This window comes from Pezoporus flaviventris, unplaced genomic scaffold (assembly GCF_033815535.1).
Source record: "Pezoporus flaviventris isolate CSIRO_AGI_PZ_B2104156 unplaced genomic scaffold, CSIRO_AGI_Pfla_v1 ptg000081l, whole genome shotgun sequence".
Lineage (NCBI taxonomy): Eukaryota > Metazoa > Chordata > Aves > Psittaciformes > Psittacidae > Pezoporus > Pezoporus flaviventris.
In genome coordinates, this window is record NW_026892629.1 from 395,033 (window position 1) to 422,794 (window position 27,762).

General features: G+C 41.2%; 2 protein-coding genes across 11 annotated transcripts in view; both read left to right on the top strand.

Annotated features, from left to right (window-relative positions):
- The window catches only part of MAP3K5 (mitogen-activated protein kinase kinase kinase 5), a 102,537-nt gene extending 99,383 nt beyond the window's left edge, over positions 1-3,154 (top strand). The window contains exons 29-30 of the mRNA XM_061474904.1: positions 1,545-1,621; positions 2,420-3,154. Coding sequence (XP_061330888.1) covers positions 1,545-1,621; positions 2,420-2,480 — 138 coding nt within the window. The 3' untranslated portion in view covers positions 2,481-3,154. The remainder of the gene's footprint in view (positions 1-1,544; positions 1,622-2,419) is intronic.
- A 2,581-nt stretch (positions 3,155-5,735) lies between these two features.
- Positions 5,736-27,762, top strand: part of MAP7 (microtubule associated protein 7) — a 112,902-nt gene continuing 90,875 nt past the window's right edge. For 5 of the 10 annotated variants that reach the window (XM_061474894.1, XM_061474899.1, XM_061474902.1 and 2 more), the window contains exon 1: positions 18,935-19,593. In XM_061474894.1, coding sequence (XP_061330878.1) covers positions 19,464-19,593 — 130 coding nt within the window. In that variant the 5' untranslated portion in view covers positions 18,935-19,463. Of the gene's footprint in view, positions 5,943-18,933; positions 19,594-27,762 lie in introns of those variants that run through there. The other 5 variants (XM_061474893.1, XM_061474895.1, XM_061474897.1 and 2 more) reach the window with 4 other exon arrangements.

The window sequence follows — 27,762 nt, forward strand, 5'->3', positions numbered from 1 at the left end:
CATCCTAGGGTGCTTTAGAAAGGGTGTGGTTAGTAGGTCAAGAGAGGTTCTCCTCCCCCTCTACTCTGCCTTGGTGAGGCCGCATCTGGAATATTGTGTCCAGTTCTGGGCCCCTCAGTTCAAGAAGGACAGGGAGTTGCTTGAAAGAGTCCAGCGCAGAGCCACAAAGATGATTAAGGGAATGGAACATCTCCCTTATGAGGAGAGGCTGAGGGAGCTGGGTCTCTTTAGCTTGGAGACGAGGAGACTGAGGGGTGACCTCATCAATGTTTACAGATATGTAAAGGGTGAGTGTCAGGATGATGGAGCTAGGTTTTTTTCAGTGATGTCCAGTGATAGGACAAGGGGCAGTGGGTGTAAACTGGAGCATAGGAGGTTCCATGTGAACATCAGGAAAAATTTCTTTACTGTGAGAGTGACGGAGCACTGGAACGGGTTGCCCAGGGGGGTTGTGGAGTCTCCTACATTGGAGATATTCAAGGCCCGCCTGGACAAGTTCCTGTGTGATGTACTCTAGGTTACCCTGCTCTTGCAGGGTGGGTTGCACTAGATGATGTTTTGAGGTCCCTTCCAACCCTTGGGATTCTGTGATTACATTCTTTGCTACCCCTAGATTAGAGTGAGGAGAGGACTGTGGGTGGGTTGGTTGGTTGTTTTCCGCTTCTACTTGCTCTGCAGACTAAGGGTAGCACATGGGTTCTGCCCTGACTTTCTACAGCCATAGAAGGCTATCTCTGGTGGTGGTCTGAACTTGACATGGCATTGCAGAGTCCAGATCTAGAGCTGTAGGGAAAGCTCAAAGCCCCATCCAACCCGGCCATGAACACTTCCAGAGATAGTGTATCCACAGCTTCTCTGGGCAACCTGTTCCAGTGACTCACCACCTTCACAGTGAAGAATTTCCTTGGTTCATAATTTTTCAGCGTTTTTACACATTGCAGCAGTTCCTGCTGATTATACCCTAGACATAGGGTACATGTTCACCCACAGCTAACTGTGTTAAGATGAGATTTCCTGAAGTAGATTGGTCTGCTCTGCAACAAATTATATAATCTTAGAGGTGTTGAGCAGAATTTTGGCTGACTTAAGAAAACCTGCATGTAGTTATCACTCCTACAGATCAGATCAAAGGTTCCTTGAAACTCAAGTATATCAAATTTAGATGGCTACTTTTGAAAAGGTAGGTCTTAACTGTTGTTTTCAATTTCCTAATGGGTGAAACGTGGTATTAATTACGCTGTAGTTGGTGTTCATTCAAGTCTATAACACTGAGGTAGCAGTGTTAACAGCAGAAATGCCAGCTGACAAAACTTTTAAGTACCTGTAAAAGCATGACAAGTTTTGCCTGTTATGCCAGTGTATACAATACAAAAAATAAGTAGTTTCAATGTATTTCTAGAAATAATATGGATGAATCTGCTACATGTACCACATTTTGGCCCAATTTTATGTTTCTTCTAAGCTTCTAATTTTAAGGGCAGGTATATAAAGCATAGAAAGTTAGATTATAATTCTAACAAATTGTTCATTTAAACTTTTTGTAGTTCTTGGCTGAAGACTACACATTAATGGATGTTCTCTGCTATGTTACACGAGATGATCTGAAATGTTTGAGACTGAGGTAAGTCTTCACAGTTAAATGAACTGTGCTGAGCAGGAGTTGCATTTTGTTACAAGAGAAAATAAGTGAAACTAAGTCTCTATTTGTTGTATTGTGCAGTGTTCATTTAACATAAGGAACACTTTCCAGTATGTCTTTGTATACTGATGCTGTCCCAATAACAGCTGATACTGTTTAAATTAGTTTAAAATAAGCTTTTCTGTTAAAGGAAAGCAAAGGGAGAATTTTAAAGTAAAGCTTTTACCTTACACCTGGAGAGACAGGAAAACCCAACAGAGTCTTTTATTTAAAAAAGTAGAGAGAACAAAACTTCTGTAGTTCATCTTCAAACTTCAGAAATACTACTCGTGGACTGCAACTAACACTAGACTTCACCTAATCATGCCAGGTGTGTGGGTCACTGCAGAACCAAGTTTAAGTAGAAACAATAGAAGTTATCAAACACTCTGTGTGGGCTCAGTCAGTTTAAAAATAAACAACTAAAAAAAATAATAATTAAAAAATATGGCAAGTGCTGAGATTCTTTCATAATGTTGGAAAGCTGCTGTGGGTTATGCAGGACCTTTGGCCCAGAAGTCTGAATTCCAGAAAGTGGGCATCTGACAAGCGGAAAGATTGCCCAGTACTATAATCAGAAAAGGACTCTGTTCTCTATTTGAGTATTGCATGTTGAATTTTACCTTTGATCGACCTTCCCTTTGAATATAATTGGTCAAAATCAGAAGGCAGCTAAACTGGAATGCTTCCGGGCTAGAGTATATCTTTGTTCCTGGGCATCTTTATGATTTTCCTTTACAGAGGAGGAATGCTATGCACACTCTGGAAGGCTATCACGGACTTTCGAGGAAAACATGCCTGACACTGACATTTTTCTTCACTTCCCTGCAGAAAGGAGAAGGTTTCCTTTCAGCACAGGGCAGGTGTGCTGTCAGAAGGACTATTGCACTTTAATCCAGTATTTGTTTACCAATGTTAAAAACACTGCAGCTTCCTGACTGTTTTTACTCCTATAATCCATAAGGAATCTGTAAACAGCCAGCAACATTATTTTACTTCAAATGTTTTTACACGCAAGTTTTTCAAAAACTAAAATAAATAAAGAAACCCCACCATAATAAACTCATGAAATATTGCAGTTAAAGTAACCAGATGTTAATTTCATGAAAAACTGATGTAAGATTTCATGTAACTATAGATCACTGGAACAAAACCAGAATGTGACAACAACTTCTCAAGTTTCTCTTTCTTTGTAATATATCACTATAATGTGTAGTAGAACTTAATATTTTCAATCATAATTAGATATTTTTCTTTTAGTGTGCAAGACCTAATGGTAATTGTTTTTACCTACTACCCTACATAGTTTAATATTGTTTATTTTTGGTAATTTAAGTTCTATGGTGCATTTGTTTTAGAGCTGTTTATGTACTACTGAACTGTACCAGTTGTATACACCTGAACCACAGTAATGTTAGCTTGTTCTAAAGCTATCTCTGACATACACAGTTGAAAATAAAAAGAACCTAAGACTTACTTTTTCCTATTTTTTTTTCTTTTTTACTTTAAAATAATAAAGGTGTAGAACTGGAAAATACTGGAATAAAAAAAAAGAGGAAAAAGTCATATTTGATTATCAAGGAAACCTTTCTGACATGTGTTAAAGTTTGGAGTTTGATAATCATGGTATTGAACACTTTCCTGTTCAGTCTTCACTCACAATCCACAGCTGAACAAAATTCTTCTCTGAGTGATCTACTTGACTTGAGAAATTAATGTCCTGCCTCCGTGCATTAAACAGTCGTTGTGGCCTGTTGCTTTCTTCTGCTTTTGTTTATGCAATATGTTTTCCTCACGTATAATGAAAAAGGATGGTGGATATTCCCTGTCCATCCAGCATTCCAGCATGGGGTATCATCAGATCCTATGGGACAGCTGTAAAAACTTCCACTGTGAGTAAGACTTGCCTGGACAAGAACTTCCTTCTTTCTTCATAAGCCTTGGTAATCAGTGAAGAGCTTATGCCCTGAATTTTTCTGGTCTAGCAAGTATTTTCAAACAAAATTAAATATTTTTTCTAAAAACAAACATGTTGTTTTAACATGCATGTAGTTATTTTTGCTGCCTAAACCCCAACAATTATGTATAAAACGAATAAGCTAAACAAAGAACAGCAAAATAAATAAATTTAGTCAGATATTTTTACCCTGAAGATGGTTCCACTGATGTTTGGGCACAGCTAGATTCAACTCATTCTAAAAATGTAAACTCTGCTTCAGGAGAAACATAGTTACCATTTTAACAACTTCAGCTGCTATTACAGCAGAAAACTACATTTTCAAGGTAGTTTTTCAGCACTTGAAAGACCAGTAGTGGAGGATGACTTGTAAAACTCACCCGTGGAAAAGATCCTTGGACAATCAACTCCTCTAATTTGTTTTTTGTGTAAAACATGATCCCTTGTATGTCCATGACTACAGTTTGAAACCCTCTTACTTCATATAGCAGGGATAGACCAGGATGTAATTGCATTGTTTTATGTGTGTGTTGATTCTTTGAAAGCATGCAGCCTGTTCTCTATGACTCAGTAATACCAGCTATTTGTAAGAGAAAGGAGTGTAATCGAGGAATCAATTTAATGTCTCCATCAGACCTAGCTTGGCACCAGCTCAGAATTAACTCTTGTAGCTTGCTGCTGGCTTCTCCAGATGCAAGGTGGGTTCTGCAGAGCTGCTCAGCAATCAGTTCTGTATGCTCCATGGTAAGACCGTATCGAGTCTGATCCATGCCTAGGTTGGGCCACATTATGTTACTGGAAAGATTGTGAACTGGTCTGAATACGGTTCCCTGAACAGCACAGTTTATCCATCTCTGTACTAGATCTATGCACAAAAGCTTATGTAATCTCTCCACTTTAGGACATTTCATATACATTGTGCCGGACACATTACTTTTTATATCCTCTGACAGAACATGAAGAAAGGTTTTGAGACAGAATGCATCAAGCAACTCAGCCTGGGATCTGTTCAGCCTTGGCTTCCTGAATATATTGATAGGTACTTACAGGGGCCACAAGTGAGGGATTTGAGATTATGTTTTAGTGCAAAATATTGCTGAAGGCAACCTTTTGACTGTAGGGAATACCATTCGCTTTGAGCATGGATAGCCTCTTGAATAGTGTTGTAGAAATCCAAGGCTCAGGCTGACTGGGAGACAGACACCTTTCCACCTCCATTAAGAGAGCCGGGCAGAATGCAGAAGTGAAAACTTGGCTAAGGCAGTTCTGATTTTGGAGTCTCTTGAACCTTTTTGTGTAGAGCCCAGCCTGTTCTTGCACCACACGTACACATTCCTGCCCACAAACCACAGGGCATATTTACCACCTAAGCCCCAGTTCTTTCTGTTTTAGAGCACAAATGGCTGCTGGTGCACCAAAACATTTATCCTTCTTTCCCTTAGAAAGTCTCGCTCCCTGACCTTGGCTGTCTTGTGAAAGGAGGATGTACTGCACAGTGACAGAAGCTTGCTTTGTCCAGTGTGCTGGGCCAAGAGAGTTGCATCTTGCTATTTGCTTGGCTGAATGCATAATGCATGCTGCAGCTGTGTATCAACTCCTTCACCCTTCAGCTATAGTTCTGATGATTGGTACTACCAGCAAGCAGATGCAAAATGAAATGATGCTTTAATCCAGGCCTGGAACACTTTTCTGAGCAACGCTTATGCCCTGGAAATCAGTACAGGGCAAGTTCAGGTCACACTTCACAGAAAGGGCCACTCTTCACAGAAAGGACCGCTCTGTGAAGAGTGCAGGCAGCTTGGGATACGTACCCGGCTGTTTAAAAGCACGTGCTACAACAACGAGACTGCAGCAGTACAGTTCTCTTCCAAATGATGCACTGCACCGCTGAGGCTTGTGAGTTGCCCACCACTCCTCCCACCTACTGTTGAGACACCAGCGGCGAGTTGGTAATCATCCCCAAACCTACTGTACCTTATGAGCTGTGCCAGTGCAGCGGGAGCCCCTCCGAGGAACAGCAAACACACCTGGAGTAGCACGGCTGCGCCAGCTCGTCTGGAGCTTTGCGGGCTCGCCCGCCGCCTCCTAACAGCCGCTGTGGGCGGCGGGGGTTCGTACCCGCGAGGGGCGGCCGCTATCCGCCCGTGGGCGCCGGGCCCGCCTTCACCTGCTCCTGCGGCCGCCAGCGGGGGAGCGGGGACGTGGCGTTCTCACCTGCCCGCGGCCGCGGATCCGCGGGGCGGAGCAGCCGCGCTCGGCTCAGAGAAGACATGGCGGAGGCCGCGGGCAGAAGCCGGCGCCCCGCAGGTGAGGCATTGCTTGCGGTCGGGGTGGTGGGCGGTGACGGAGAGCGGCGGCTGCGGGCGCCTCTGTGTACTCGGCCGCGAGGCGAGGGAGCGCGGCGGGGCCCTGCGGCGGCCTCCTCCTTCTCCCGCAACAGGTGCGGGGGCGCCCCGTGGCTGGCCGTGCCCGCCGTGCGCCGGGCTGCCAGAGGCTTTCCTCTTTTTCACCGGTGTCACTCGCCCGGAACCGCCGGCCTCAGACCCGGCCCGGGGTCAGCGGCAGGGGCGGCCCCACACACGGACGCTGCGGCCGGACTCGAGCCGAGCCGTGTTGCGCCGGTGGGGGCGGCGCGTCCGACTCGAGCCCCGCCGTAACGGCGAGGCTCATTACCGCAGTGGGTGCGCTCCGTCGTGCTGGGGACGCCGCTTGTTGTTCTGAAACCTTTGGCGTTTAGGGCTCGGTGTGCTGTGGGGCGCCGACACTGCGGCGGGGCTAACACAGGGGTGCGGGGGCTCGGAGTCAGGGGTGTGCTGCGCAGCGCGTTTCGAAAGGGACTCGAGGTAGCGGGAATCCCGCAGTTAAGGTGAATAATTACGGCATCCAGCTAACGGGGACGAGGTAGGCCTCCCCTGGCGTGGGAGAAGGGATGTCTCGGTGGAGTTAAGGTGCCCCGCAGCCGCGCCGCCTCTCTGAGCCAGGCCCGTGGCCTGCGCCCTGCGGGAGGGCCGGCCGGTCTGCGGGAGCCCGGTAGTTTGGTCGCCCCTTCAAAGCGACGGGTTTCTGCAAGCCCGTATTTCCTATAAAGAAAGCAGTGAGTTGTCTTTGCATCCCTTCTAAGGAAGGGTGTATGTTGAAAGAGCGCTTTCGGATGCTTTCATTTTGTCCTAAGGGCAAGAAGGGTGAAGGGAGGAGAGTTTGGTTTACACAAGCAGATCGAGTGCTGTATCACTGTTGTAGGCACAGATGCTGTTTGCTTTTGCAGGCAGTGGAGGGGGTGCCTTTCTGGCATGTTCACTGGGAGTGCTGCTTGCTGGACTGTGAAGTCTAACTCCAGCTTTTGGTCCTTTTCCTTTTTTCCTCCTTCCACAGTACAATTCCACTTGCCCTTTGCCAGTCCTTCACTTCTCTAACATACATCCACGTTTATCTCTGACTCAGAGTGAGATTTTTCATCAAAACAACATATGAATAGGCCATATGGCTGTTGGTTTATTAACTGTTTCCATAGTATAATATTGTTAATACATATTTTGTATAACGTGGGCATGCAGTCACAAGCAACAACTGTGGGCAGACCCATCCACATGCTGTCTTGAATAAAGTTAGAAATGCAGTGCTTTTGCTTAGAAAGCCTGTTTACAAATCACTCCCACCTGTCACTCTAAAGTTCAGCTTTGGAAAGGATGTGCATCTGTCATCCTGTGTGTTTCAGAGTTTGTAACTACATTAACTTCACTTTCCACGGGAAAAACTGGCTGTCAGTGTATATTTTTAAAGCCATGTTTAAAAAACTCTTTTCAAGTTCTCTACCTTACATTGTTGATGTGATTTAGTTTTTTTAAATCCATATTATCAATCTTTTCTTCATAATTTACCAAAACTGGAGCCTAACTGCCAAGTGATACGTATTATACATATGCATGGCTTTAAAAGCGCTTACCTGCCTAGATTTATCCCGGGTTTGGTTTGTGGTTTCATCTTAGGTTACTGAGTTGAACTTTTACTCATTATGACATATTTGTAGACAGGAGGCGGATCTGCTTGCATGACTTGTTGAGTATTTTGAGTTTAAATTGTTTTGTGCTGTCAAAGTTCATTCAGAACTTCCTCGTGTGTGAAGTGCCAGAGTTAAACTTCTACTGTGAAGCTCTTTGTTGTCTGTTGAGGTTCTTCTGACTTACCACAGGAGCGACTTTCCAGGTGTTCATAAACAGGAACACCCTCTTAGCATGATAGGGAGTTGCTCCTTGGCTGTTTGGCCTGTTAGCCGTCAGATGTGTGTGCCCAGGGAGGGCCGGGTGGATGGCTTCAGCTGTGGTCTGCTTTGCAAGTGAAATGCTGGTGTCTGGATCCAGCTCCTCAGGAAGCTCAACCTCCCATCCTGGTTTGGTGAAATCACCTACTGGTTGACCTATTGTTCCTGTTTAAAAGGCAAAACAAACCACCTAAATAGCTGTATGTATGCTGTGATGTGTGTTTGGTATTTTTTTCCTCCCTCCTGTGGCTAGATATACAAACTTCCAAATCTGATGGTGGGGAAAGCTTTAACAGCACCATGGACTTTGCAGAGAGACGTTACAAGGAGTAGATCCCTCTGTTGCTGGGTAGGTGGTCTGCTGCACTTAACTAGCTTTTTCCAGGTGAGTGGTTTCACTACCATGGTGAGGTGTGTTTTTTACTCTGCTGCTCATAAATGTACACATAGCAGAAGGGGTGCAGTGCTAAGGGGGTACACTAACACCAGTTGGAATATTTTAATCATAGCTCCTTGAGCATCTTGTAGCGCTAACAAGCTTTTCAGTGATTCCTGCAATGAGAGGGGCCCTCTTGTGGGGAATATCAAGCAGAGAAGCTTCTAAGGCATCTAATTTTCTGGCTACCTACCCACAAACATAGGTGTGCCCCTGTGTGAGGGAGCTCCCCATGCATGCTCCGGGCCAGCTCCATGCATGGATGGTGGCTTACTTAGGTGCTTGGCTTATTCCAAAAATCTTGAATGATTTTGCATACTCTTCTAGCTAGCATTCTTTTCTAAGTGAGTTTAATATTATTCTGTTCTTTCTGTGGGAAAGCAGGTCACTGCTTTCAGTGGTGTCAGTGCCAGGCAGCTTATTAAAAGCTGAACACTGAGGTGGTCTCAACAGCTGAGGAGACTTTTCATCTGTTGCTGCTATATCCTTGTGACTTCTCTATCTGAGAATAAATTACGTTTTAGCTTATTGTGGAGTTTTGGTGCGTCTTTTGTTTGTTGGTTTAACGGATAGATCATGTGGGGAACCACAAGGGTACAGGGGTACAATAGGTGGGAGCTTAAAACGCCATCCGGTTCCTGGCGCCTTCTTCCCTCGAGGGAATTTAAAGTTATTTTTGGCACACGTTCCCATGCCCTCCGAGGGGAGCTGCGGCTCCGCCGGTCACAGGTCCCCGGTGTCTGTGTTCTCCTGTCGGGGGCGGCGTGACTCTCCCTCGCCTGCGGGTGCCGCCCTCAGCGTGGCCTATGCGCAGCTGCCGGCAGCAGCAGGGACGGCCAGGCGGGTTTCCCCGCTCCGGGCGGTGCGCGACCCGAGTCAGCTGCTTCTTCGAGAGCTGTTCTCCCCTCAGATCTTGGGGGCCAGGCAACAGAGCGCCACGGAGTAACGGGGGCCTTCAGCAACATGGAGATACTGTATAATTACTGATGGTAAAAGTGTTGGAAGCGTCTCCGAGCGCTCTGATTTCCATCCATAATAATTTAAATGTCAGCACTGTTGTGAATGCTTCCTGTCTTTTAATAAATTGAGGATCTGTAATTGTTCTATTGCCATTCCTCCCTGATTTAAACCTATTCAAACTCTGCAATTCTATACCAAATTTTACAATTCTTTAATTTGCCCTATGTTAATTTTAACGTTTTCCTGAATCAGTACTGTAGGTCTTGCTGTAGGTGCATAGACTCGGATTTAGCAGTAGCATGTTGAATTAAAATGCTGCAACTAAATTAAAAGTGTGGATGAGAAAGTTAAAATGCTTATAGATGCCATCCCTCAGCTTTAGGAGTCTGCTAAAGTACTGTCTCTTGGATTCTTTCACTGGTCAAGTAATGTTTGTGTAAGGACTACACACTGTGGATCGAGCTTTTTGATGTGTATATTGTGTATTGTAAGTCAGGCTCTCTCCACCTGCCTACTCCCATAACTACTAGTGTAAAAAAGGGGCAGGGAGGAAGGAAAGATAAAAACACAAGAAAAAATAAAACACAAAAACAACCATCACCACCCTCCAAAACAAAATCACAGCAACAAACCAAACAAAACCCCAAACACTGCCACAAACCGCCTCCATAGTTCATGAGATATCAGGCCTGTTTAATGATGCTGAAGCACTTGGCGTAAGTGCTACTTCCCCTACAAGAAGAGAGCTTCTAACGTCTAGCTCAAGCAGTATGCATTGTTATTTTACTTGGGCTTCATATTCAAAATGGATATTATTTTGTAGGTGTTATTTCAAACTGTAAAAATCCTAAGTTTACACTAATCAGAGTTGGTTCTGATTGATGGCTGGTTTATTACTATCACAGATAAACGAGTTTAATACTTTGCAGCTGAAAATTATTTGTGGTATTAAAGGTAATTAAATATCAGTGCAATAATTGCCTCAGTTATGTAAATACTGTATAATCTAGTAACAACATATTTTCTTTTCCACTTGAAAAAATGTGCTTAAGTCTAGCCCAGACTGCAAGCCACAGCGTGCTGCTAATTTTGTTGTGGTAACTGCACACCTGCCTTTCCTCCAGGAAGGAGATCTCCTGTATGTGACTTAAACAAATGCAGCGGACTGCTAGGAACTGTGGCAGGAAAGACATATTATACATGTTTCAGGTGAAAAAGACTATGAGAAGATGGTGCATTTGTTAAACTGGTTCAGATTTAATTCTACAGCTGCTCCTTAGTATTGATTCTGGAGTCATGCACATTTGTTTTCATTAAAATCAATCTTTGCTTTCATTAAAATAAGTAGAAAGTATATTTATACCCTTGGTGTCTTTGGAGGAAACTATTGAATATATGTATACTAGGAGATCTGTCAGTTCTACGAAAATGACCTTAACTTGTCTGTTAAGATGACAGATAGGGGGTAGGCTGCCTCACTATTCAAATGGATGGAGTTAGCAACCCTGACTCCTGTTGACTTTGAGATTCTTCAGAGATATAAGTGATGGCATGATTTATGCCCCAGACAGTCACAAGTAAGACTAGATTAGTTAGGGGAGAAATTAAGTACTGAAGTCTCCACACATCTCTCATGTCTGTGTCTGATACCCTAAGGTGTATTCCCTTAAAGTTAATGGAACCCCAAGGTCCGGACTTCTTGGTCACCTTTTATGAAACATGCTGGCAAGTGGAATGTCAGGAGAGCGCTGGTGATGAACACAGCACAAAATAGTTGACAGGATTCTATCCGTCGGTTACTGTCAGTAATACAACAGTGGAGGCAATTTTAATTTGTTCTTGGCATATTGCCTATTCTTTCAAGTATATTCACATTTTTAGGATAAAGCTTAGTGCTTTTTCTTTGAAGTATATTCACATTTCTACCAAAAAGCTTAGTACAAACTTATAAGCATTTGGTTCTCTTAACATATATACAAACTACGTATTTAAAAAATAAACTGTTTTTTTTTTTTACAGATACAAGCAGTAGATATGCTGCCCAGGCTGTTGGTTAGTAGGGTAATTAACATTGATGATTTCTGTTTTCTACTGAATTCCTGTTTCCTGCTGCCCTATGAGGTTCCTTGCTGCCTTTCTTTATTTAACTGATCGTGGGCTGAAGTTATAGAATATGCTTTACTATGGGGCCTGATCCAATATCACTGTTACATATAAATAGTGTTGTCTAAGAATGATCGAATATGTTTTTATTCATCATGTGATGTGTTGTGCAATTTTTACAATTAGTCATACGATGCAAATCCATTCAATTAAGAAATGTAACAAGGCTTGTTAATGTACATCTTGTACTTGATTATTTTATTGGTGTTTATACGTTCAAAGTATTTGTGAATGATGAAACTTTCATCTCCGTGTTCATGTATCTCTTGCTCTGATGAGTGAGATTGAGTCAGAACAGCTCCCAGTCTCCTTGATTTTTCCTATGCATGGAAATGCACACAGGTTTAATTGTCGGAAGGGAAAACAGTTAACACGTTCTGTCTAATCACTTTTGAGGAGCTCTTAATAGTGTGGAACTACACATGTAAGAGGGAGACCTGAAACTGGGAAGAGGTCACCTCCAAGAAAGCCTTCCACGCCTGAGCATGTGTGCTGAGGTGTGTGTCCTGGTGGGTCTGCCTTCTGCTTCAGGGTCTTGCAGGCAGCGCTGCTGCTGGCACAGCTGCCTGTCTATGATTCACCAGACCTGTGGTGGGTAGGGATGAAGTGAGGACTGAAGGAGCAAGTCTCCCACATCATGTGAGAGGATTGCCACGGCTGCTTTTAGCACCTACAGCTGAGGAATACATTGTCATGCTGTTTTGATAAAGGTAGTATAGAATGTGCATAGTCTTTGCAACGTGTAAGATGGTCCCATAAACAGATGGGTAAGCTAAAAAAAAGCCAAAGTAGTCAGGATAGTTACTAGGAGAATGAAGTCCTGGTGTCTGCTGCTTCTTTCCAGACCTTGCTTATTTAAAATTAACCAGCTCTTAGGCAGAGGTGGATAATAATTCTGAATTCAATTTATTGGAAAGGGAGATACTAAGATATGAGACTAGAATAAAGACATATATGCTCAGACTTGGAGAGAAAGGTGAAAAGAGCTGAACCTGCTTTTCTGGAGAATCTTAATAATCCATTGCTGCTCCCCAGCTTTTTTCCCCATCACATATTTAAATGTGTGCTTGCTTAGGCTGAATGATTCTGCTGGTTTTTGAGCTGAAGCACCTAATTCAGTAGATGAATGAAGAATAAGTTCATGAAGCTACTGTGGTTTTATGGCCTTGACTTTTAGAAGGGAGTCGACTCATTTCTTATTTAAAGCTATTCAGAGTGCATCTATACTCCTGACAGCAGGATTCTCATTAGCCAAAAAGATGAAGGTTTCCCTTCTTATTCTCTAGCATTTCATATGCAGTCTTACTGGTTAATGCAAAGGGTCTTTTTTTCCTTCCAAGAAGGTGGAAAGAAGAAATCAATGCAAGTAATGTTTACACTAAATATTAAAGTTGTTAAAAAAATGAATGTACTGCTGTAAAAATAATCTGCTAGTCTTTTATTATCTTGTATATAAAAGCGAGGCCTTAGAGATATCTTTGAAGAGAGACTTAGAAACCTCTGTAAAGACAAGGTTATTCTGTCCTTTTTTGACAATAAGAGGTAGAAGGAAGAGCAGCAGTAGAAAAAATCTGTGTCATGTCTGAGATAGTGGTTGGCTTGATGGAAGCAAGTTTTGTTTTTTTTTTTTCATATAGTGGCTATTTTTGCAATTTCCAACTCTTTTTTTTTTTTAAACAGAATGGGTAGAATCCTGTCTGTCTTCTTAAGGCTATTTTGTTCTGTCCTAGATTTAAATGGCATTGAAAAGAAAGTTTGTAGTCATTTGATGCTGAGTAAACAGCTGTTTCTCACATGAATCAAATAAAAAAGCCTCTACTTTCTCTGTTTTAAAACAGAGAACAGCCTGATTTAAAACCTGCTGAAGCAGAAAGTAAATGCAAAGAGATGAGTCTCTTGAAGGAAATTAGGGAGAAATTGAGCTTGGAGTTTAGTGTCCATGTATTCCAACATTGTCATGCAAGGAGCTGGACTTATGGATCCCTTCCAACTCAAGTTATTCAATGATCCAACACTGCCCATATTATGTATTTTTAAATGAGTTTTTAAAAAAAGCTTTTGACGTACATGATTGATCCCGTATGAAGACAGGCTGAGAAAGTTGGGGCTGTCCAGCCTGGAGAAGAGAAGGCTGCTTGGAGACTTCACAGCAGCCTTCCAGTATCTGAAGGGGGCCTACAAGGATGCTGGAGAGGGACTCTTCACTAGGGACTCTAGTGATAGGACAAGGGGTAATGGGTTAAAACTTAAACAGGGGAAGTTTAGATTGGATATAAGGAAGAAGTTCTTTACTGTGAGGGTGGTGAGGCTTTGGAATGGGTTGCCCAGGGATGTTGTGAATGCTCCATCCCTGGTGGTGTTCAAGGCCAGGTTGGACAGAGCCTTGGGTGAGATGGTTTAGTGTGAGGTGTCCCTGCCCATGGCAGGGGGGATGGAACTAGATGATCTTAAGGTCCTTTCCAACCCTAACTATGCTATGATTCTAAGATTCTATGTTCATGCGAAATATGATTGTGTGTTTTGATGGGTGGGTACATTGAAATTTTTTGCTGTACTGTTTTTGCAGAATGAGATGGGATCTTCTAACTATACCTTGATTTTCCTGATTTTTCTTCCCAAGAAAAACACCTGGAGCTTCACTTTTTCATGCTAGGAAAACATGTCTATAAATGCAAAATGCCACATTCTTTCCTGATGTTACTATATAAGATAGATACCTACCTTGTCCTGAACATCTCAGTACTAAGAAAATCAGAAATAACAATCAAATATTGGCACTCTGAAAGGAGTATATGTTTATATATTGACTTGATCTAATTTGTGATATAAAATGCATTTAAGTTGAGGGGAAGCCTTAAATCAACATCCAAGAACAGAAGTAAAACAGTGTCTATTTTGCTTTACAAATTGTGTGACCCAGACCTGTCTCAAGTTTATGATTATTTTTTTTATGGTTGCTTTTTTGTCATTGTTTTGGTTTTATACCCTACAAAAAAATGGTCTTCAGCTGTTAGCAGGTTTTGATAAAACTCAAGAACAGGATTGTGAATAATGCTCTGAAAACACTGAAGCACCATTTGTGACTTCTCTATTCAGCTTGTTGTTTTCACAGTCTGAACTTTTCTCTATTGTTTCAGTAGTTGAATAGTTGCTGGGTAGCTCTTCTAACAGTAAGGTCATATGAAGTATTTTAAAATAGAAAAGTGTCTTATAAGAATCAATTAGTTCTTTCAGAATTCTTCTGAAGGTTTTGTTTCATCTTACAACTGGAGAAACTGAGGTTAGACATTATAACTTACCTCAGGCTTTGGAGTGCTTAAGTGTCAGATGAGCGAGCAGTGGTGAACAGGCTGCTCTGACTTCTGAAGCTGGCTTGATGCGTTTGTGCCTTGAACTTTATTAGTTTTTAATCGCTCTGGCTGGCAGCAGGGAGGAGGGGGACCCTGAAGGCTGGACCGATCTCTCCAATGGATGGGCATAGCTGGGTTTCACAATAATGGCAGACAGTAGATTTTTGTGTGTTATGATTGACAGCTTGCAAGGCCTGAAATTGTTGAGAGGTTGGGTTTTTCTTGCCTTTTTGGGGTGTGGGTTTTTTGTTGTTGTTGTTTTGAGGGATTTTGTTTATTTGGGATTTTTTTTTTTTTTCAGGAGGGGAGAAGGGGAAGGGTTGGCTCTCTGACTTCTTGGTTGCTTGCTCTTTGGGTATGGTGTTCTTTTAAAACAGCATTTTAACTGATCTTATGCAAAGGAAATAGCAGGAGAAAACCATGAAATTCCTATCAATTCCTTGATAAACATAGGGGTGTCTCATGGAGTGGGAGGGAAAAATCTGTATACTGTGATTCAGCAATGTCTTATGAGTGCTTGTGTTTGAAGGGCTTTTCATTGGCAATTTGTCTATAAATTTGTTTTGTCCTTTTTACAGTAATATATAAGCCTGTATTCAGTTGTCTTGATTTTCTGTAATATAGCCTTACATGCCCAGTGATAAAACACCAGTTGGAAGCCATCTTTTATCAAGTGTTTGTTTGGTTTTTTTCTTGAAAACATGCAGTCCTAGTCAGCACAGCCTGCCAACTCTTGTGAAAGACATAAAGCCTTGCAAAGACAATATAGTTTTCTGTTAGTTAGCTATCTTGTGTTGAATACTGCCTTTTGTCTTCACTTCTCCCTGTGAAAGAGCAAAAAGGTTCAGTTCAGTAAGCTCAGACTGGCAGAGTGCTTTGCAAGGCAGTTGGTGTAGAACATGAGCTTATCGTGTGCAACTCATTATATGCTAAATCACAGTAATGAGCTTCATGTAGTGTTTGGATAGTTTACAGGGACTGAAACAATCCTGTGAATGAAAGAAGATGGCAAATCTAGAGTTCAGCCACTGAAAATTACCAGATTACCCACAGCAGACTGTATGTAGGTGGCTGTTCTGGTGACTGGCTTCAACTTGCTTTTAATTTCTTAGGTAGAGGTATCAAGCCTTAATACCTGATGTTAAAGCAGAAACATCAATTAGCACGTTGTTATAAATATCTACATTTCCCAGATCACAATATAATTATCCTGATAGTCTGTTTGAACTGCTGATTAAGACTGTTGCATATCAGATTGTGCAGGTAATTACACCTGTAGAATCCAGTGGGTGAAAGTGGGTGTGTTTAAGTGTAGTGGCTTAACTGATAATGAGTTTGAAATTGTTGTAAAAAGGAAAACCCCAAAATTACCTAGTGCCCTCGAGATAGAGTTGCCCTCATGTCTTAAGAGAATCTGACCCCATGAGTAAGAGCTGAACTGTGATGGTGTTGGTATGGTTTGGGGGCAGGGGAGCAGGATTGGGAGTGGGAAATCACTAATAGGGGCTATGTAAGCATATCTGTTAATATTTTATAAGCATATCTCTTAATATAAGCATATCTCTTAATATTTTATTTAAAGAATTTAGCAGCCTTGACACTAAAATTATCCATCATGTTCCTCAAGTATTCCCTCAAGGGAATATTGCTTTCATTCCAGTTTTCATATAGAAGCTCCTGCATAGCTGAGGCAAGGCTGAAATAAGCAAAACTTTCCTGCTAGGGATACCTCAGGAATTTCTTTTTCTTCCCTAAACCAGTGGATAGAGGATGGCATTTGTCAGTACTCTCTGGTTGTATGCAGGATTGGTACATTTTATGCATATTTAATAGTGTTATTAGGAAGTTGATTGTTGAGGTCTGTTTTGGTTTTGGATTTTGTTTGGGTTTTTTTTGTTGTGTTTTTTTTTTTGTGGGCTTTTTTTTTTTTTTAAGTACCTAAGGTTCTGTGGTATCTTCTAGTGTAATAGATGTTTTTTACTTGTAATAGGTTGCAGGTGGCTAGGGTGCCATTTTGTTAGGCATTTGGAAACATGTGGGCTGGCACAGTTTTTAACCACAGAGACCTTGAAATAAAATCAGGCTGCATAAGCTGAATGTGCTGTTGATCCTTTTCCTCTGTCAGAATGCACTGCTGCATTAGGAAGCAGAAAGAAATGTGCACCAACGCCTTGTTTCCTGTGTATCATAACCAAAATTCATCTTCACCAGGCTCTGGAGCCTCAGACTCAGTCATGTATTGTACTCAGAGCAGGTCACTCTTACGATTGCTGGGGATCCTGCAAGGGCCGAGGAAGGCATTCTCAGTCTTGTAGTTGTTCTCTATGACTCCTCAAATAATAAAGATATGGAGACACTGAAAAAGTTGTCATACTTTTAAGTATGAAAGCCTCTTCAGAAGCCACTCCAGTCAGGTGTATTTTTGGTAGGCACTTGTTATATGATTTAAAATGCCTGCTGAAGTTTAGCAATTAAAATGTTTGCTTGATTGAACATAATGTTTTAAAGGGCAGGAATCCTTTCTTAATGACTTAAAACAGTGAAAGGGTGCAGAGTGATATTTAACTAAACTGCCGTATAAGTGTTGTTTTCTGTTACCTTTGCTCTTTTGGCAACAGTCTTGGGCATGCATGAAAAGTAGTAATGGTACCAACTACTGTCCTCTGTTTGTGGCTATGTGTGTATTGTTATATAGTATTTGTTGTCCGCATTAAGTGAATAGTGATGTTTCTCTTACAGGACAAAGCAGTAGCCTCTGTAAACCCCAGAATGCAAATTACTGAGCTAAAGAAGGGCTTGTATTGGAGCTTTTTTTTTTTTTTTCCTCTTTTATGTTTACAATCTATGCCCTTTAGTACAAAGTGTCTTTAACTATAGACAACCGTCACTGTGTATAGCTTCCACATACGCGCAGAGTCCAAGGCGTAACCAAGTGGCAGGAAGTAGCCAGGAGGAAATACGTACTGGAGGTGGACTGCGGGCTTGGTTCAGAACTGGTGCCCTCATGCAGAATGCTTCTGTTTTGGTTGGGTGTTTTGTGCCCATGCTGAAGAAGAAATAAAAACAGTCTGCTGCGCCTTCAGGTGGTGCTTTGTTCTTCTGCATCCACTGGGTTCCTGGCTGATGAGCCTGAGGTATGTGACAACAGAACTATCCTCCCAGCTGAGCATGATCCAGGACTCCTTTGTAAAGAGCATCCCAGGGCACTGTGATACATAACACGTTGACTGTTTTAACTCTGACCCTTCTTCAGTATTGTTACCCACGTTGTTGAGGTGATCATATACATCTGTATAATCTTGTATTTTCAATGAGGCACCTGCAGACTTGCCTGCTAATGTATGTACCATCTTGTGGTGGCTGATCAGGTTACATCAAGATTCTCTTAAAAAAAAAGATGGTGGAAAATCTTGGGGTTTTAATGTTATGGGAATGTTTTAGCTTGCAGTTTTTCTTCAGTAGCATTTTAAATGGTGAGCACACATTGAATTAGACAGGTGGAAGTGGATGAAGTTTAAAGTCTCACAGGTAAAACATCCAGCATGTTGCATAGTGGCATTTGGAGCCGTGAAGGATGGAACTTACAGACTGCAAAACTTGTGAACAACTGCTGTGTTGTAAGTTTTTTAAAGAAAATCCAGAATCCAGCATATGAAGGAAATCCAACTAATTAAAACCACCCAGGCTGTTTGCATTTTGTTCATTTTGCAAAGTGAATGTTAATGTTTGGTGCTATAAAACTATGGTGTGGTACAGAATATTCACTCTAAAAGTCCTTTTGTTGTCTGTACAAGATAGAAATCCTGATTTTTGAGTTTTCACACATGGAAAAGAATGTTCCAACACCTGCCTGTAATTGCGGGCGTATGCATTCCTAATGCAGAAGGTATGCACTGCATAAGAAGGTGATTGAGCTAAGTGGGGGAAACACCCAATACATGCGTATATAGAAGATGACAACTCATCCTCATTGTTTTAGTTTCAGAGTAGGCTAATATTTCTAAACATGAATAAACAGAGCAGCTGGCAAAACGCAGGTTCATGCCTGGAGCCTTCCAGGCTTCTTTTCACTCAGTGCTCATCTGCTTGTGCAAGCACAGTTCCATCCTCCTGCTGCCTTGTGAGGAGGAAGGAGCAGCTCCTGCTGCCGAGGTGCTTCCAGCTCTCTGCAGTCGGGCAGGAGCTGGCGTTCCCAAGGCCGGCTTGCTGCAGCTGAGGAGACAGCACTCATAGACCCTCTTTGATTAGGATGTGTCGGTGTTGTCAGGGCAACTGTTAACAGCAGCGTATCATATTTTCTCCTCTTGTGTGGCGTGCTGAATATTTTAGTCTGCTGTAGCTGGAAGAGGCTTGCAGGAGGAAGGTGCTGCAGCAAAGAACCCAGAGCTGTGGGCTGGGATCTGATTTAACAGGTTAAGACAGTGACAAGCAGCATCCAAACTAAAGTGCCTTTAATTAGGGCTTTTCTTGAAGGTGGGGAAAGACTTGCAAGCCTTTTGCTGCCGACTGGATGTTGGTATTTATCATCTGTTTGCGTACTGCTTATCCATAGGGGATCTAGTACAAGTGCTCAAATGAGCAGGCAGTGTTGCAGCTAGCGGCTGAGTAAGGGCTGGAGTTTCTTACTTTTTTTTTCTTAATAAGCAAGAGGCAACAGCAACATGTCTGGTTCAGCTACTGCCCTGCGACAAGAGAGACTGAAGAAAAGTGCCAGGACAAATCCCCTGGGTTTATTCACCATTAACGAAGAGGATGAGCAGCAAAAGAATGAGAATTCCAAAAGACTGAAAGGTATGTTGTGATTCTGCAGCGTGACTGGGGCTGTGTGTGAAATACGCTGGACAGCAGGCACAGTTTCTGTTTTTATTAGCTCTTCTGTGTGCTTTAGAGACTCTATGTAACTAGTGCAGTTTGGCAAAGCATATTGGCACCCACAAACGCACTGTGCATGAGAGATGCCTGTATTTAAATCCCCTGGTTTGTTATGCAATCATCTGCTTCAGATAGGAAGAAAAATATACTTTTTAGTTATTAACCCCATTTTTTCTGCTAGGGACAAGGGTCCTGAATCAGAAATATATTAGTGAATTTCTGTGTGTTTTCTTTGATTTCTGCGCGCAGTTTGACTAAATACCTGTTTAAAAAGACAGGATACAGAGAGCTGCCTGTTATAGAAAGCAGTTTTGCCAAAGACAATGTAACATTACCTATACTTCCATTCATGTGCATACAAGGCAGTGTGCCTTTGGCAGAGTATAGAAAAATACACGTTGTTCAAATATGACTTTTGTATGTCTGAGGGGAGTGGGGACACCAAACAACAAAACACCCATAAACACAGAAAACCCCAAACCCAACATATTTTAACTGCTAAAGAAAAATATTTATGGTGTTTAACTTGGGTGAATGGAAATGGTAGAGGCATGCTGATAGCCACTGGTTTATAACAGAGGTCTGTTAAGATTATGTAGCCCCTGTCTATCTTATATCATGTAATTAATGTTTCCCACATGGATCCTAGGATTTAAATTCTGTGGGTCTGGCAGAGATCCTTCACCTTACAATTGTGACTGGAATTTTAAGTGTGATTGTTAGAATTTTTATTTTCTTAGTGATCAAATAATTCCATTTATATGAGCACTCCTTTTTTGATCTTATGCAGGATGGGGGTGAAATGGTAACAGATTTTTATTTCTTTGTTTACAAAACAAATGTTACTTTGTAGCCTCCAGACAGTGTTTCAAATTTCATATGTTACCATTCTACCATGTAACAGGAGAGGCTAGCAAACATTTAAATAGCAAATGTATAGTATGTATATTTATTAGAGCTGAATCATTTACAGCTAACTGGTTATTTTCTTTTTCTTAAAGGAAAAGGATGGCTTGGCAGCTTTTACAAACAAATTCAGAACTCTGATTTCTTTTTGTTTTTTTTGAGTGTGCAGCTTGTACTTTGTTTTCCTCAGCATGGTAAAGAATCTGACAGATTCAGTGACATGACAAAATACATATTGCTAGTCATTGTTAATGTTCCTAATGTCTTCTGGTCTTGTGTACATAGTTACCTGCTCTTCTTTGTATTTGAAACTGCCCATATAAAATGGAGATATAAACTCTAGTGTGAGGTTACTGAGGTTTTTTAATGTTTTAAGAAGCATATTGCTTTCCCTTAGCATCTGCTGGATGGCTTCTGGAGTCAACAGTCCACAGAGCTAAGAATCACCAATTTTCCTGGTTTTGTTCAATGGCACTGATAGTTTCAGAGGGTAAAATTTCTTGTTGATTTAGTGTTTTCTACTTGCAGTGGTTTTACAGATGTGATTATCTTTTGAATCTCTTGTAACTGAGAATCCAGTTTCTGTTAATCTTTTTTTTCCTCTTGTTGATGTGAAATGTAGATAGACAAATATGTTCAGAAGCGCAGACAGCAAACTAACAGGTGCATGTAGTTTTAATAAGGTAAAAATTTGGTGGCTTACCTTGAATGCTCCTAGTGAGAAATAATGTAGGAGTCTGTACAAAATATTGTGGAAGTACACTCATTTATTTTTCTTTTACTAAAGACTTAAAATGGCTCATACTGTCTATAGAACATCATTTGCGCACTAATATGTGTAGCTATTTACCCTTCTGTGCATTTGAATGTGTTATCAGTGGCTAGATGGGTTAGAGCTGGAATGCCCGGTCATGGAGAATGTATATATTCAGGATGGTGTTCTCCCCTTTCCTTCATGGTACCAAACAAGGTCACTCTAGTGCTGCAGCTCTGAGCAGAAACATAAGATATGTGGATTGACCCATGTGAGGCTTCCTTGAGTCTTTAGAGTCTGGTGTTCTGTTGCTACTTTATACAGTGTTTATCTCAATTCTTTACCTGTCCTGTTTGGTCAGCGAGCACCTGCTGAGATGGTTTCCCTTTCACCCCCCAAGCACATACTAAGTCAGTGTTATCTTTATGGGAGGTGGACTATGTGTCTTCTTCATTTGCCATTTCTATAATTGTGCTGGACCTTGTCTTTGTACAGCAGAACAATTCAAAATCCAAGAGGTCTTTAATGGATCTAATACTCCAAAGTAATAAGGCAGCATGTTCCTCCATTAAGGATATTTTAATATCATCAAAAGTTTTAAGATAATCAACATTTTGGTAGTTCAGGTTTTCTCAGAATACTGAGGCTTGGTTAGTGTTTGTATGAGAGTTGTTTTTGTCATCTGGGAAACATTTATGTGGATCATAAAGTGGCTATCATTTGTGAGACTCTCTGTAAATTGATTTTGATATCAGCCATTTTTTTTTCCCTGTCTTTGTACTGTAATCTGAAGTCTAGTGAGCAAGGAGTTTGTTCCTCCAGTGTAAACAAGTAATGAAGTGAAAGTGTTTTTTATCTAGAGTTATTAAAAACCTGCAGTGATCTTTGTACCCATGTGCTCCTGATACTTCCTGTCCTTTGATGTGAATTGTATTCACTGCTTTTTCACCAAATATTTTCATTTCCTTTCCTCCTCCTGTCTTTGGGACAAGGCCTGCATTTTTGTTACATGTCTGTGTAGCACCCACTATTGCAGGGTCTTGAGGTTCAGCTGTTGCATAGTGCAACAGTGTAAATAATAATTACTTTAAATTGCCTTTTTTACTTGTATTAACAGCCTCTATTCTCTCCCATTATAACATACAAGAATTTTGCAACATAGCACACTCTTCAAATACAATTTGTATGGGTTTACAGAAGCTTATTTTGTACTTGAATTGTTTTTTGTTTTAGTCACCAGAGTTCTAGCAGTTCTGCAAGTGTATCCCTAGAGAGACCAGACAAAACAGGTACAGAACCACACACTTAACAGCTTCAGTGTTCCCTTAGAGCTTGTGCTGTAAACCAAGTATTATTTCTGTGACTGAAGATAGTGTGTGAATGTGGTTCTTTATGTAAATCACAAAGATATGTCCAGGTAGATTAGTGTTTACTTAAAGGTACCCATCCTCTTTGTGTGAACTTTGGCCTCAGCTGTTCCTTGAATTCAGGCACAAGCAATTTAATTCACCTTAGTATTTCCCTCCTCTGCCCTGTTGACTTTGTGCACCTTGGATGTAGTCTTGATAACTCTTAATTATATGAAATTAAGTGATGCCTCCTCTCCTCTTCCTCCTGGGGGCAAATGCTTTCTCAGATGTTGATAATGCAGTTTCTAAAGTTATACAGCATAGAAAAGTAATGCTTCTGTTTCTGGATTATGAAATTGAATAATAACTGAAATGGTTGCCTTATGAGATTTATGGCAAACTAGTGAAACAAGTCTCAACTAACCTACAGTGGAATCCTTCACCTGCCTGCTTAAATTTTAAGTGATAAGGGAGCATACCTGTAGTCTAAGTGGTACTGCTGTTAATACAAAGCTAGGCACACATGCTTTAGGTCTCTGAACAGTAAGATTGAATCTTTGTTATCTTGAAGGGCTTTTTCCAGTCCTTTGGTGCATGGCAGTGATGTCTGTGATTACCAGCATATTTTGTTGCTGTTCCATGGGTGGTTATGTTTTTGTGTAATGCTTTTAGAAATAAGAGAGAAAGCTCCCTCATCTAACATGACTATTTATGTGCTTAGTCTCAGTGTTGTGCATGCATTAGGAAAATATATATTCCTTGTTAAATTCAGTTTGGCTAACTTTTAATTTGATTATTTTGTTGCCATGTGTCTATACCCAAATACAAACTTAAGATACCTGAAAGAAAAGGGAATTTGGCATCTGCAAGGGCATTAAACTGATAGTCCTGGAAACTGAAACTGTACACCTACAAAACAGGTACTGCATGGGGTGTGGAAGTGTAATCTTATCCCACACTGTGGAGTCTGTGCCTCAGGCAGGATTCAGAATGACAGCTTGGTCTCTGGCTTTCACCACGCTTTAAACCAGCATAACTGCCTGGGATGGTGGTTCTCCCAGTGGCGCCTCTTGATGCTAGTCAGGAGGCTGTCCTGCACTTTGTTTTGGGCAGAACAGTGAGCAGCTATTAAAGGCTGGTGGACTGTCTCGCCACAATCAAGTACTGGATGTGTTCATGACAGTTGGTAGCCTTATCTTGCCCATCTGCATTTGGGGCAAAGTTAGGGGAAAGAGTGGGTAGAAGGAAGCAAAGGTACCAATTCCCATTACAGTGTTGGTTGTGTAAAGGGGCAGGGCTGAGAACCTGAACAATATGGTTTGTCATCCTGCACCTTCCAGTGAGCTCTGCTAATGTTTCTCTACGTTTCCTCTTTCTTTCTGCTAGCCAAGTCCAGAAGTGGCCAAAAGTACCTGTGATTGATTTTCAACTCTCAAAGTATCTGGGACATATGTTCTTTAAAAAACCCCAAACAAACCAACCCTATATTTGTTACACAGTTTGCAGCAACTGGGGCTGCAGAAGGAAATTGTAGGTGGTTTTTTTTTTCAGGAAGCTGATACAAAGCTGCCTCCTTTGTAAAATTTTGCTGCTAATAATGGTAGGTGCTGGGTAGCATGCAATAGCTTATTTATAATAAAGACAAAGATTATAGAATCATAGAATGGTTTGGGTTGGAAGAAACAAAGATCATCAAGATCATCTAGTTCCAATGTCCTGCCATAGGCTGGGACGCCTTCCACTAGACCAGGTTGCTCAACGTCCCATCCAGCCTGGCCTTGAACACTGGCAGCGATGGAGTATTCACAGCTTCTCTGGGCAACCTGTTCCAGGCCCTCACCACCCTATATGGTGGTGATCCTAATATGAAGTTGTTCATTTGCAGTGAAGCAAAGAGCCAGTGCTGGAAGTCTCAGGGATAGCAGAGAATACGTCTATAGACCAGTGGAGAAAATCTGATTTGTTCAGTCCCTCTGGCTTTCAGAGTGAAAGTCCCAGGTCTGAGGACTTAGCTTGTGTTGTAATGCCGTCTGTTCATCAAAGTGTGTGCTGGGATAACTGAGAGTTTATCTGTGCTGGATAGGAATCGCCTTACACTTCAAGCTCACTTCCATGAGAAGAGGCTTCCACTGCTGATTCTGGAAGATTGTGTTCAAATATTTTTGTCAGCTGTTGTTGTGGGGGGAAACAATCTGTGTTCTATGCCAGTGATCAGAGAGCATACTTGACATTGACTGTATAGATGGCAAAAGTCCAGAAAAATATGATGCTGCTGGTCTTCAAAGTATAAGCTATTTGTTAAAAGGAATTCAGGTTAACTTGGCACGTGAACTGAGGATAATAAAAATGAGGGAAAGATTGAATTTTTCAAAGTAACTTGTGTAAGTAAACAGAGTTATTTCAACCAAGATATAAATGATAACATAGTGTTCATCAGAGCTGTCCATGTGAGATCAGGGTGCAGTATTCGGTTACTCTACTTGCATGACAGAATGCTTCTTGAAGTTGCAAAAAGATTGCAGTTCAATTTAAACAACTCTCAATAAAGCTTTGTATAATAAGAAGCACCATTCATAAAAGATTGATAGCAAGTAGTGGAGTTTCTTCCTTATTCACTGTTACTACTGTAAAAGTAGTGGCTTTAAAAACCTTAAATTAGGCATATGATTCCAACCGTGGGAAAAATACATGTAAAAGGAATATAGGTTTATGGTTATTTCTTATGGGGGAGAAAGAAAACTGAAAATGGTAGATCTATCCAAGGACCTTGAAATTCTCTGAGGTTCTGTTGCATTAGTCTTTTTTTTTTTTCCTAAAAACATGCAAGGGGTTTATACAGCAATAGGCCATTGCAATAAGATGACAGCAAGAAGTGGAACTCTATGCCTTATCTGTACCACGTTACACATGCTTGAGTAGTACCATGTTTTTATTTTACAGTGGAAAAATGAAGCAATAGCTAAGCACATATTTTTAAATTAAATATGTTGCAGTTGGATCTGGTGTTTTTGTGACTGTGGTATTGCTGGTATTCGCAAGCTTGCCCAGAAACTGCTGTATCCATTTACTCCTTTGAAGTTGCCTTTGTATCCAGGTACATGGAAATCTGTTTATTTTTAAGAAAAAAACTTTTGCTTGTTATACTGAACCCCAGAGAGATCAATGAACACAGGCCTAGAGTGTTGTTTCTGGCCTTGAACAACTGGTGGTGGAACTCTACACGCTACCAGGGTCACCTGAATTACTGTGAGTAGGTACTTGCTCTTCCTGCAGAAACTCACACATGTACGTTCTTTGCTTACTCAGCTACCCACGGAGTATTTTTGTGCCCTTTTTTAATTTTTTTTTTTCTTCTGTCTTTTTAAATTTAATCTGTGTTTTACAGCTGGAGAACTTGTTTTTCTGGTATTTGAGAGTTAAGAGTTCTGAGTGAAAGCATCACAAGTTCTGTATTATCATCAGAAGCCTCTTCAGAAGTGATTTATGGGTTTTTTTTTTGGGGGGGGGGGGGGGAGGGCTGTGTTTGAGGGGTTTTGTGTTTGTTTTGTTTGGTTTTTGGTTGGTTTTTTTTTTTTAAGCCACATTAAAGAATTATTTAACTCAGTCTACCCAACCTCAGGCCACAGCAGTAATGAGCCAGGAGAACAAATGCCACAATGACTGATGCAATTTGCTTTATTTTAATGAATTACCTTCACTAACTTGTGTATCTTGCACAAGTGAAGGTGCATCTTGCAGTGCAGTGAAAGTGAGGGAAGCTATGGGCAGTGTTTAATAAGCAAATAAAAATGCAGATGAAACATCAGAAATTAAACTAGTGAGTACTCTAAAACTTGGGCTTTCACATTTTGTTGCTTGAGGCAGTGTATTTTTCTCTTTTAGAGGAGTGGAATAATGTTTACCAAATTCTACACAAAACTCTATCTCATTGATTTATAGGTTTCACTATGACAGCCGTTTAATAGCCCAGTTGTCCAAACCCAGTCTTAGTGATCTGTATGTATAGCTGTAGTGTTACTACTAGTACTACATTCCCATGTAGGAATGACTAGGAATAGCATGCAGATTGTGTAAATCTTTTTATACTAGCAGTTTCAGAGAAGCACTTGAGTGCAAATTTCACTTACTCCTTTAAATCATTAACTTCTTGATAATGGCTAGAATGAGCAATGTTTCAGGAGGCAGGTCACTACAGCTTAACTTGGATGCAGTTTTTTTCAAAAAGTAGGATTTATGTCCCTGTGCTGGAGGCAGAGGCAAGTCATTTGGGACAGGCTGTGCTGACGGAAAGCTGATTTACTACATGAGTACTGACACAGACCACACAGTAGTTGTCCTGTGTGCGCTGAGGAACTGTTTGATTTGTTTCAAACTAGAATAATACCTTCTGTGGCTTCAATAGGATGATGGTACAAGCTTCCTTCTAATTGTTTGCAAGATTAAAATTTCATTGAAGCTTTTATTCCCTTTTATTAATGCTGGGCGTGTAGATTATCTTCTAGTTGTTTCAGATCTGTTGAAGCCTAGTTTTGCTTTTTAGCTCTCTAGAGGCAACACATTTTTTTTGTTTTTTTTAAGAATTAGCTATGCCTCTGTAGACTTCAGTTCATGTCTAGTGTATAGAGTTTATCTGTACACATGTCAGCAAGAGGAAGTGGGTTTGGAATCAAGAATGTGACCATATCAAGCACAGGTATCTGCTGAGACTGCTGGGAAGCAAAATGTGGAAGTAGCAGAGATTCCAAATCATAGAAAATTCCAGTTGATGTCCTTCACTTAAGAATAAAAATTTAGTTACTTGAAGCACACTTTCTTTTCTGGTACTAGTATCTATACACCTGGCTTCAGGGAAAGAGAGAGTTTATTGTTGGGAGTCATAGCTGCGGATTTACAATTGGTCCTTAATATCAGTAACTGATTTCTAGTAGTGTGTGTTGGAGGCCAGATTTACAATAACTTGGAAGAGGAGGCAGTCAGTTTACTTAGACAGTTACCCAGAAACCTCAACAACCAAGGAGAAATACTCAACGTGCTGGAAGTCTCAGAAGAAACTCCATGTATTTAAAGACTGCTATAGTT